At 46.0% G+C, this 12,500-nt stretch overlaps 1 protein-coding gene across 5 annotated transcripts in view; it reads left to right on the top strand.

Moving 5' to 3' along the window:
- CNTFR (ciliary neurotrophic factor receptor) overlaps window positions 1-12,500 on the top strand; it is a 572,233-nt gene that overhangs the window by 541,676 nt on the left and 18,057 nt on the right. For all 5 annotated transcript variants that reach the window (XM_089663460.1, XM_089663459.1, XM_089663456.1 and 2 more), the window contains one exon: window positions 9,237-9,417. In XM_089663460.1, coding sequence (XP_089519586.1) covers window positions 9,237-9,417 — 181 coding nt within the window. The remainder of the gene's footprint in view (window positions 1-9,236; window positions 9,418-12,500) is intronic.

The raw sequence follows: 12,500 nt of genomic DNA, 5'->3' as shown, positions 1-12,500 counted from the left end.
GGGGTCACTGGAGGCACAGGAGTGCAGGGGTCAGGAAGAGTGCAGGGGTCACTGAAGACATGATAGTGTAGGGGTCACTGAAGGCACAGGAGTGCAGGGGTCACTGGAGGAAGAGGGGTGCAGGGGTCACAGAAGACAGAGGGGTGCAGGAGTCACTGGGAACACAGAAGTGCAGGGGTCAATGAAGGTAGAAGAGTGTAGTGGTCATTGGAGGCAGAGTAGTGCAGGGGATACTGAAGGCAGAGGAATGCAGGGGTCACAGGACACACAAGAGTGCAAAGGTCACTGAAGACACTTGAGTGTAGGGGTCATTGGAGGCAGAGGAGTGCAGGAGGTCACTGGAGACACAGGAGTGCATGGGGTCATTGGAGGCAGAGGAGTGCAGGGGTTGATGGAGGCAGAGGAGTGCAGGGGTTGATGGAGGCAGAGGAGTGCAGAGGGGTCACTGGAGGCAGAGGAGTGCAGAGGGGTCACTGGAGGCAGAGGAGTGCAGAGGGGTCACTGGAGGCAGAGGAGTGCAGGGGGTCACTGGAGACACAGGAGTGCAGGGGGTCACTGGAGACACAGGAGTGCATGGGGTCACTGGAGGCAGAGGAGTGCAGGGGGTCACTGGAGGCAGAGGAGTGCAGGGGGTCACTGGAGGCAGAGGAGTGCAGGGGGTCACTGGAGACACAGGAGTGCAGGGGGTCACTGGAGGCAGAGGAGTGCAGGGGGTCACTGGAGACACAGGAGTGCATGGAGTCACTGGAGGCAGAGGAGTGCAGGGGGTCACTGGAGGCAGAGGAGTGCAGGGGGTCACTGGAGACAGAGGAGTGCATGGAGTTACTGGAGGCAGAGGAGAGCATGGGGTCACTGGAGGCAGAGGAGAGCATGGGGTCACTGGAGGCAGAAGAGTGCAGGGGGTCACTGGAGGCAGAGGAGTGCATGGGGTCACTGGAGGCAGAGGAGTGCAGGGGGGTCACTGGAGACACAGCAGTGCAGGGGGTTACTGGAGGCAGAGGAGTGCATGGAGTTACTGGAGGCAGAGGAGTGCATGGGGTCACTGGAGGCAGAAGAGTGCAGGGGGTCACTGGAGGCAGAGGAGTGCAGAGGGTCACTGGAGACATGGGAGTGCATGGGGTCACTGGAGGCAGAGGAGTGCAGGCATCGCTGGAGGCAGAGGAGTGCATGGGGTCACAGAAGACACAAGGGTGCATGGGGTCACTGGAGGCAGAGGAGTGCAGGGGGTCACTGGAGGCAGAGGAGTGCAGGGGGTCACTGGAGGCAGAGGAGTGCATGGGGTCACTGGAGGCAGAGGAGTGCATGGGGTCACTGGAGGCAGAGGAGTGCATGGGGTCACTGGAGGCAGAGGAGTGCATGGGGTCACTGGAGGCAGAGGAGTGCATGGGGTCACTGGAGGCAGAGGAGTGCATGGGGTCACTGGAGGCAGAGGAGTGCATGGGGTCACTGGAGGCAGAGGAGTGCAAGGGTCACTGGAGGCAGAGGAGTGCAGGGGTCACTGGTGGCAGAGGAGTGCATGGGGTCACTGGAGGCAGAGGAGTGCAGGGGTCACTGGAGGCAGAGGAGTGCATGGGGTCACTGAAGGCAGAGGAGTGCAGGGGTCACTGGAGACACAGGAGTGTAGAGGTCACTGGAGGCTGAGGAGTGCATTGGTCACTGGAGGCAGAGGAATGCTGGAGACACTGGAGTGCAAGGGCTGTTAGAGTGTATTGAAGTCCCAGGGAACACTAAGGCACAGGAGTCTCAGGGGAGATGGAGAACAAAGGTAGACACTGGAGTCACATAGGGTCTTGCCTATCCCTTTCCATGCAGCACCAGAGTGCTGATTTCCAATTGCACCAACCCTCATCCAGAGACACGTGCGTGTCCAGGAGTTCCAAATCTGGGGTTCTCAGATCTCCAGGTTGCTAGTGAAGGGAGTGCAGTGAACCAGCACCTTCCATCAATGTTGGGGTACGAGGTTTTTTCTGGCTGTACGGAGATCAAAGTTTAATTGTCCAGTGTGAATGGACTCTAGATTTCATTTTTAGCGCCGTTGTATTTTTTCCCGTTGGGGAAGCGCAGGCCCTTCCCTTGTTATCGCTTTGGATCTCGGCTTCCTTTGTGAGCCGTAGACCCCAGGCAGCACCGAGCAGCATGTTCCCAATTCCCATTGGCCGCTCCCAAGCAGCCGCAGAGTCGCACGTGTTTGACCCGAGGACCCTTCGTCTCCGTCACACTCATAATCGGGAGGGGAGATCTGAGCGAAGACACGGCCGCCTTTAAACCTGATAGTGTGTCTGCCCGGCCTGTCAGCTGGATGTGGCCATTACGGATCGGAGGGGTCCGGGGGGAACCTGACAGCTATTGTGTATCAGTCAGCCTCACCTGGGCCTGAGTGGCGGATATAACGCAGCCCCGTCTGTTCTGTATCACTGGGAGGGCGGAAAAATCGGAGAGGAGGGGGGGGGGGATATTTTCATCCTGTAAGTCCCCACCGCCCCAGCCCGCCAGCGCCATCACTCTATCCCTCATTTCTGGCTTTTCACATAAAACCGTCACCGACACCCCGCATCCGCCCTCTTCATGGGCTGCTTTTCACTTTGTAGCTCTTAAATGAACATTTTTTTGTAGCGAGTAGACCGCACGGCGCAGGTGACCTCTGAACGTCCAATTACATGGGACTCCGACCAGATAGCTGTGACCATGAACTCTTCTTGTACCTGGCAGAATAATTCCAGTTCCGTTCGGACGCTCTCACGGTTTACACATCTCTTTGCAAATGCTGTATATATAGCCCCCGGCCAAGGCCGGACTGACAACTCATGGGGCCCCCGGGCAATAAGAGATCATGGGGCCCCTGTGTCCTTGCCCACACTCAAAGCACACCCAAAACATCCTATAAAAGGTACCAGGGGCATTTCATGGGGCCCCCTACTGACCCTGGGCCCTCGGGCAGTGCCTGAGTGCTTGAATGGTCAGTCCGCCCCTGCCCCCGGCTGACAACAGAATCTCCTGTTGCAACTTTGCAGGTTCCCGTGTCACTCGCCTGCTTGGTGGGATCCTCTTGGTGCTTTGGTCCTCCCATGAGTACCTCCACTGCCATCCCCAGGGCCTGTGACATGCCGCCAGAACGACATTACCATCCAATAGGACCTGATTGGCTCACAGCATAGAACTGCCCACCCTTCAATGTTTTCTGTACGGGGAGGACAATATAAAGACAGATTTCAAGCTGCATCTTGCTGGACCAATTACAGACCAGGGGTGGAGTGATCATTTGGAAACTCGGGCACTGACCGAGGGCCCGGGGTCAGTAGGGGGCCCCATGAGATGCTCCTGGTACCTTTTTCATAGGCTTTTTTTAGTTTGGGCAAGGACACAGGGGCCCCATGAACCCTTTTGCCTGGGGGCCCCATGAGTTGTCAGTCCTCCCTTGCTACAGACAAAACAATTCCATCAAAGCACACAGGACCAGGGGTGGACTGACAACTCATGGGGCCCCCGGGGAATAGGGGATCATGGGGCCCCTGTGTCTTTGCCCAAACTCAAAAAAGCCTATGAAAAAGGTACCAGGGGCATCTCATGGGGCCCCCTACTGACCCCGGGCCCTCGGGCAGTGCCCGAGTTTCCAAATGGTCAGTCCACCCTTGCACAGGTCCTATGTGGAATGTCCTGTCCGGCTGTCCCTTTTGCCGCTCCCCTTCCCTTCTTTGCAGTTGGCGGCAATTCCCTACTGCCAAAATTACAGCGGAGAGTTTTCTGTGCAAATACAAAAGCTGTAGGACGCAGTGTTTATAAACGTTGTTTAGATTTGAGTTAGGCTTAGTTCACACTTGTGATTGGGGGGAGGCGATACAAACAGGGGGTTATGCTGTGTTTTTATTGCCCCCCCAACTGCAAAATCACCTGTATGGGGTATGCACATGCCGTAGCCACGATGCCTTGCATCACAGCATGCCACAAATCGCCCCCACATCCTGTTCCTTTAAGTGAATGGGGCTGTGCTGCAACCACCCTACACCCGCATTCACTGCACATGGGTGTGGTGGCGTGGTGCAGGCTTTTAGCGCCTTCTCACGACCTGTCAAATGCCGTCTTAGAAACAAATCTACCGCAAGTTGCTCTTCAGAGGGTGATACTTGTGTAATCATAGAGTTCATAGAGAGATACAAAGTAACGTTTTATTTTCTCTGTTTCATTTATCGGCCCGTCAGTCTAGCTTCCATCTACGCATGTCAGGTTTTGCACATTGACAAGTAAAGAATTATTATTATTTTTTTTTTTTAATTAAATATGTTTCTTATTAACCCTTAGTCTGCCCTAATCAGCCATAATGAACTCATTCTTTCCTTTCTTAACTACAGTGCCAGCCTAAGGTGGCCTTAGGGCGCCAGGATAGCGGGGCGGTCATACGGCCCCCTCTGCCTGTGGGCAACCAGGACTGCAGTGGGGACACATCAGGGGGCAGCAGGGATAATATACATCATCCTTGCCTAAGGCACTGAGATTCTCATTCTGACTAGGAGAGTTGATCCCACACTGTAGATCTATATCACTGCCATATAGCGGGGCGCAGTATAGCTGCGGGCCCCCCCTCGTTATCTGATCATCAACTCACTCCGGAGGTTACTTTGCTGGATCGCAGCAGAGAGGTATTAGAGGGGTTCACCAGGGGCCCCACCACTGTATTACCCCATGTATTGGAGGCAATTGGAGGGTTACTTTGAGCCTCCTGAATTAAAACCACATCCTTTGTGCCATATTTAAATGAATAATATATATATAGAGAGAGAGAGAGAGAGAGAGATAGATAAAATAATTTTTGCAATTGTTAATCAGTACATAACTGGACTAAAAAGTTTTTATTTTATTTTAATCCATTTTGATCCTCTGCAGACTCTTGAACATATGAAACTATTTAAAATCAAATTTTTAATAATAGTATTTAATTATAATTTAAATGATTATAATCACACACACACAATATATATATATATATATATATATATATATATATCCTAGATTGTAAGCTCTAACGAGCCGGGCCCTTTTTTCCTCTTGTACCAAATTGTATTGTAACTGTAATTTCTACCTTCATTTTGTAAAGCACTGTGCAAACAGTTGGCGCTATATAAATCCTGTATAATAATAATAATAATAAATATATATATATATTAGTATAAAAATAAAATAATTTTTGCAATGGTTAATCATTTCATAACTGGACTAAAAATGTGTTGTTTTTTTTTAAATCCACTTTGATCCTTTGCAGACTCTTCAACATATCAAGCTACTTAAAAATTTCATTTTTATGATACTATTATTATTTAAATTATAAATATAAATTATTGTACAATATATTAATATTATACAATATATAAATATATATATATATATATATATTAGTATAAAAATAAAATAATTTTTGTAATGGTTAATCATTTCATAACTGGACTAAAAATGTGTTGTTTTTTTTAAAAATCCACTTTGATCCTTTGCAGACTCTTCAACATATCAAGCTACTTAAAAATTTAAATTTGAATATACTATTATTATTTAAATTATTGTAAAATATATTATTATTATTTTTAATAATAATAATACTACCGACCATCTTCTCTTAACTGGCTGACTAGGATACACCTATCCACATATTGTAAAACCCTTCATTTGTCTGGAAAAGTTCAAAGGCCCCTGTTGGCTTTCGAAAATATGTGCCTTCTTTCCGCATTGCCTGGTCATGTCCTCCGTAAGTAAATAAATGGATAATTTCCACCACACATAACTCCCTGCCCACTTATTCTAGAGTATGGTCAGAGTACTTGGGCATAGAAATCTCCCCAGTGGAGTGGCAGAAGGCGTTTATTTTCACCCACAAATCCTCTGTATCCAACTACATAGAAGAATAAAATGATAAAGTACTCTCTAGATCAGGGGTGGGCAAACTTTTTGACTTGAGGGCCGCAATGGGTTCATATATTGGACCCGGGGGCCGGACCAAGAGTAGATGAATGATGTGTATGTGTCATCCATAGTAAGTATAGTAATATTCCCCCATAGTAAGCATAGTAATTCATCCCCCATATAGTAATTCATCCCCCATAGTAATTCATCCCCCATATAGTAATTCATCCCCCATAGTAATTCACCCCCCATATTAATTCACCCCCCATAGTAATTCATCCCCCATAGTAATTAATCCCCCATATAGTAATTCATCCCCCATAGTAATTCATGCCCCATATAGTAATTCATCCCCCATATAGTAATTCATCCCCCATATTAATTCATCCCCCATATAGTAATTCATCCCCCATAGTAATTCATCCCCCATAGTAATTCACCCCCCATAGTAATTCATCCCCCATATAGTAATTCATCCCCCATATAGTAATTCATTCATCCCCCATAGTAATTCATCCCCCCTATAGTAATTCATCCCCCCTATAGTAATTCATCCCCCATAGTAATTCATCCCCCATATAGTAATTCATCCCCCATATAGTAATTCATCCCCCATATAGTAATTCATCCCCCCTATAGTAATTCATCCTTCATATAGTAATTCATCCCCCCTATAGTAATTCATCCCCCCTATAGTAATTCATCCCCCATATAGTAATTCATCCCCCATATTAAGTCCCCCCTGTGTCAATTCACTTACCTTTGCTCCGCGCGTTCCTCTCGCCGTTCCGGTGTAGCATGAAAATCTGTCTCCTATGAGGATCTGTCCCCCCTCGACGTATCTGCGCATGTGCCAGTTTCAGGCATTAGCAGCCGATCCGCGATCTCCGGCACATGCGCAGATACGTCGAGGGGGACAGATCCTCATAGGAGACAGATTTTCATTCAGGGCGGACTGTGAGAGGAGCCTAGCGGGAGCCTAGCTCCGCGGGCCGGATTAAAAGGTCCGCCGGGCCGTATACGGCCCGCGGGCCGTAGTTTGCCCATTGCTGCTCTAGATGGTACCGGGACCCGGTCTCCATATGTCGTATTTTCCCTTCTGTTCCGGATGTCTGCTGGCGTTGTCATAGAGAGAGGGGAACATATTTCCATGTGCGGTGGGGCTGAGATCTTATTAGCCCACTTTGGTCTAACATTTTTCAAATCAATTCCAATATTTATGATGACTCCATCACTCCGTCCCCCAATATTGCACTATTATCTATAGTACCAGGCTCCATCAAATCACAAAAATCTAATCTTCTAGTTTTTCCTCTCCTCGGCACGCCAACTCATTTCTAGACTTTGGATGACCACCACCTGCCCTCCCTCATCTCTCTGGGTGGATATCTTGAACGATATTATCTTCATGAAAGATATGCAGGCCACCAAAATGGAATGAATTCACATTTATGTGGTCTGTTTGGATTCAGTATTCCTCCTCAACAAACCTGAGAAGTACGCCGTAATCACTTATAAGATATCATCTTCTTGATGGCCCCGAGGCCACGTAATTAGACCAGCGGAACTCATGCCAATTCTCCCCTATGGACTACATGTCATTGAACCCTTCCCTGCCCAATGTGTCTCTCCTTATCTCACCCTTCCTGAAGTTCTCCCCTTCATGGCTGCACTTTTTTTTTTCTTTTTCTTCTCTCTGTCGCATTTCTTCTCTTTCTGATCTTTCTCGCCGGCCTAATTAAAGGTTTCTGGGACTATTTGTTTATAGATATTATGTTATGGAAATCCTTTTCACCCGTCGTGATATTGGATGGAACCACGAACCATGTTTATGTCTATGGCCTCTCGTGTTGTCTACTGTTACTCATACATGCTGGTGACATCTCCATATCTTTACTGTAATGGCTGTAATTGGCATTGTTATTCCTCAAATGTCTTGTTTTACATTTCACTTGTCCCCCCTTCTTTTTTCTGTACCCTTTATACAAAATTCTAATAAAAATATATTCAATCTAATAATAATAGTAATAATAATAATAATAATATACAAATAAAAATATATTCAATCTAATAGTATTCATAGTAATAATAATAATAATAATAATAATAATATACTAATAAAAATATATTCAATCTAATAATAATAGTAGTAATAATAATAATAATAATATACTAATAAAAACACATTCAATATAATAATAGTAATAATAATAATAATAGTAATAATAATAATAATAAACTAAGAAAAATATATTCAAGCTAATAATAATAATAATAGTAGTAATAATAATAATAATAAACTAATAAAAATATATTCAATCTAATAATAATAATAATAATAATATACTAATACAAATATATTAATAATAAACCAATAAAAATGTATTCAATCTAATAATAGTAATAATAATATACTAATAAACATATATTCAATCTAATAATAATAATAGTAATAATAATAATAATATACTAATAAAAATATATTTAATCTAATAATAATAACAGTAATAATAATAATAATATACTAATAAAAATATATTTAATCTAATAATAACAGTAATAATAATAATAATAATATACTAATAAAAATATATTCAATCTAATAATAATAATAATAATAATAATGAACTAATAAAAATATATTCAATCTAATAATAATAATATATTTGTCCTGTAATTGATCCCCTCACCCAATCTTATAAAATATCTTCTTGCCCCCATTCCTACGATCTTCACTGTGCAGCCCTGCCCTGCACCACACTTTGCAAGGAAAATATCCAGATGCCCCTCCTACCGCGCATGCACTGCAGCCCCATAGAATCTGTACACTTAGCTCTTACAGCCATTACAAAATGACCCCACATTTGTGCCTGCATTTTGTATGTATTTTACATGAGAATGCAGCTTGAGAAGTGAGACTACTGCAAGATCCATAATATGAAAATCCAGGGAAGAGTTCAGTGCTGGAATACCCTGTGTGGGTTTCCTTCAGGTACCCCAGCTTTCTCCCACACTCCAAAGACATGCTGAGAGGTGAATTGGCTCCTATCTAAATTGGCGCTAGTATGTGTATGTATGAATGTGAGTTAGGGACCTTAGATTGTACGCTCCTCAGGGGCGGGGACTGATGTGAATGTACAATATATATGTAAAGCGCTGGGTACATGACGGTGCTATATAAGTACCTGAAATAAATAAATACATATTAGTGTTGGGAGGACTACAGTAGATTAGAGGCTGTAATTTTTTTTTCTTTAATTCAGAAGTGCAGACGGGTCCCAAACGTTGGTAATATCCATGTGCACAGTACAAGTTTGGTTCTAACAGCGTTGACGTGTCTGTGCTTGCAGGTAGAATTATCGGACGGGACGTCTCACACAATTACAGACGCCTATGCCGGAAAGGAGTACATCATCCAGGTGGCAGCTAAAGACTATGAGATTGGCACGTGGAGCGACTGGAGTGTAGCGGCGCACGCCACGCCGTGGACAGAAGAGCCCAAATACATCACCACAGAAGCCCAGAAAACAGGTGAGAGCGGCCAAAGGCCAAACATGGTCACAGCCGGGGGGGGAAACTGAATTTATCCTCATTCATATAAGATGTGACCCCCACAAAGCCGGATGTGTATGCATGAGTTGAGAACCAGCTCTGAGGAACACTGAGCCAGTCACATCAGTCTGCTCCAGAGGAGCTTACACTCTAATGTCCTCTCCCCCACAGTCACATCAGTCTGCTCCAGAGGAGCTTACACTGTAATGTCCCCTCCCCCACAGTCACATCAGTCTGCTCCAGAGGAGCTTACACTGTAATGTCCCCTCCCCCACAGTCACATCAGTCTGCTCCAGAGGAGCTTACACTGTAATGTCTCCTCCCCCACAGTCACATCAGTCTGCTCCAGAGGAGCTTACACTCTAATGTCTCCTCCCCCACAGTCACATCAGTCTGCTCCAGAGGAGCTTACACTCTAATGTCCCCTCCCCCACAGTCACATCAGTCTGCTCCAAAGGAGCTTACACTCTAATGTCCCCTCCCCTACAGTCACACACTATTATTATTATTATACATTTAGATAGCTCTGGCATATACCGCAGTGCTGTACAGAGAACACTGAGCCAGTCACATCAGTCTCTGTACAGAGGAGCTTACACTCTAATGTCCCCTCCCCCACAGTCCCATCAGTCTCTGCACAGAGGAGCTTACACTCTAATGTCCCCTCCCCCACAGTCACACACTATTATTATTATTATTATTATACATTTATATAGCTCTGACATATACCGCAGCGCTGTACAGAGAACACTGAGCCAGTCACATCAGTCTCTGTACAGAGGAGCTTACACTCTAATGTCCCCTCCCCCACAGTCACATCAATCTCTGCACCAGATGAGCTTACACTCTAATGTCCCCTCCCCCACAGTCACATCAGTCTCTGTACAGAGGAGCTTACACTCTAATGTGCCCTCCTCCACAGTCACATCAGTCTATGCACCAGAGGAGCTTACACTCTAATGTCCCCTCCCCCACAGTCACATCAGTCTCTGTACCAGAGGAGCTTACACTCTAATGCCCCCTCCCCCACAGTCACATCAGTCTCTGTACCAGAGGAGCTTACACTCTAATGCCCCCTCCCCCACAGTCACATTAGTCTCTGCACCAGAGGAGCTTACACTCTAATGTCCCCTCCCCCACAGTCACATCAGTCTCTGTACCAGAGGAGCTTACACTCTAATGCCCCCTCCCCCACAGTCCCATCAGTCTCTGTACCAGAGGAGCTTACACTCTAATGTCCCCTCCCCCACAGTCACATCAGTCTCTGTACAGAGGAGCTTACACTCTAATGTTCCCTCCCCCACAGTCACATCAGTTTCTGTACAGAGGAGCTTACACTCTAGTGTCCCCTCCCCCCACAGTCTCATCATTCTCTGTACAGAGGAGCTTACACTCTAGTGTCCCCTCCCCCCACAGTCTCATCATTCTCTGTACAGAGGAGCTTACACTCTAATGTCCCAGCAGCACACACATTCAGGAAGAATATACAAACGCATGGAAACACAGGGAGGCCTCGGTGTCTGATCTCTCCTGAGCTGCAATTTTTCTTCTCCATTGAAGGGTTAAAGAGTCTGCAGCCTTGGTGGGTCTTCATTATTTACTCATTAGGGTTTAATTACCCTTGTAATGTTCCAGCCCCAGAGGTCAGCAGGCCCCAACTCCCCCAGGTGGAGTTTTTCATTGTGTCCTGGCAGGGGGGTGTCGTGTTCTAGACGGATCAGAGCTCCACGCCAGGCAAACATGGCTTTGATGTTAAGTATTAATAATGAGGATATAATACATAATGTTCATGGGACAAGCTCCAGGGGTTTATATGGAGGCCTCTCCGGGTGGAAGGAGGATGTATGGATTAGACGCAGACACTAGAGAGACCCCTCTGTGAAGGCAAATCACATTACTCACATATATCATCTTCTGTCCTTTCTATGGTGCCTACATGGTGCAACCCAATTACACGGGTCACCCGATTCTTCTGTAGATTGCATCTACGGAAAACCAGCCCCAGTTTGGAATTCTTCAAGAGATGATTGCTTATGTCAAGTAAGTGCATAATGAGCAACCAGTGTGACCAGGATGGAGAGAAAGCAAATACAACTGTAGAGTTTATCATTAGGGGGCTCACCAGCAGGAGGAAGGAGGTCCCGATTCTCCAGTATAGATCTTTATATCACTAGAGGGGTCACCGGCAGGAGTAAGGAGGTCCTGATTCCTCTATATAGATCTTTATATCACTAGAGGGATCACCAGCGGGAGGAAGGAGGTCCTGATTCCTCTATATAGATCTTTATATCACTAGAGGGGTCACCGGCAGGAGGAAGGAGGTCCTGATTCCTCTATATAGATCTTTATATCACTAGAGGGATCACCGGCAGGAGGAAGGAGGTCCTGATTCTCCTACTGTATATAGATCTTTATATCACTAGAGGGGTCACCAGCAGGAGGAAGGAGGTCCTGATTCCTCTATATAGATCTTTATATCACTAGAGGGGTCACCAGCAGGAGGAAGGAGGTCCTGATTCCTCTATATAGATAATTATAACACTAGAGGTGTCACCAGCAGGAGGAAGGAGGTCCCAATTCCTCTATATAGATCTTTATATCTCTAGTGGGGTCACCAGCAGGAGGAAGGAGGTCCTGATTCTTCTATATAGATCTTTATATCACTAGAGGGGTCACCAGCAGGAGGAAGGAGGTCCTGATTCCTCTATATAGATCTTTATATCACTAGAGGGGTCACCAGCAGGAGGAAGGAGGTCCCAATTCCTCTATATAGATCTTTATATCTCTAGTGGGGTCACCGGCAGGAGGAAGGAGGTCCTGATTCTTCTATATAGATCTTTATATCACTAGAGGGGTCACCAGCAGGAGGAAGGAGGTCCCGATTCTTCTATATAGATCTTTATATCACTAGAGGGGTCACCGGCAGGAGGAAGGAGGTCCCGATTCCTCTATATAGATCTTTATATCACTAGAGGGGTCACCGGCAGGAGGAAGGAGGTCCCGATTCCTCTATATAGAGCTTTATATCACTAGAGGGGTCACCGGCAGGAGGAAGGAGGTCC

The sequence above is a fragment of the Staurois parvus genome, unplaced genomic scaffold, assembly GCF_062004578.1.
Source record: "Staurois parvus isolate SC_StPar_1 unplaced genomic scaffold, SC_StPar_1.0 ptg001691l, whole genome shotgun sequence".
Taxonomy (NCBI): domain Eukaryota; kingdom Metazoa; phylum Chordata; class Amphibia; order Anura; family Ranidae; genus Staurois; species Staurois parvus.
The sequence above is the reverse complement of the archived record's forward strand: the minus strand, read 5'-3'. Positions and strand labels throughout refer to the sequence as shown.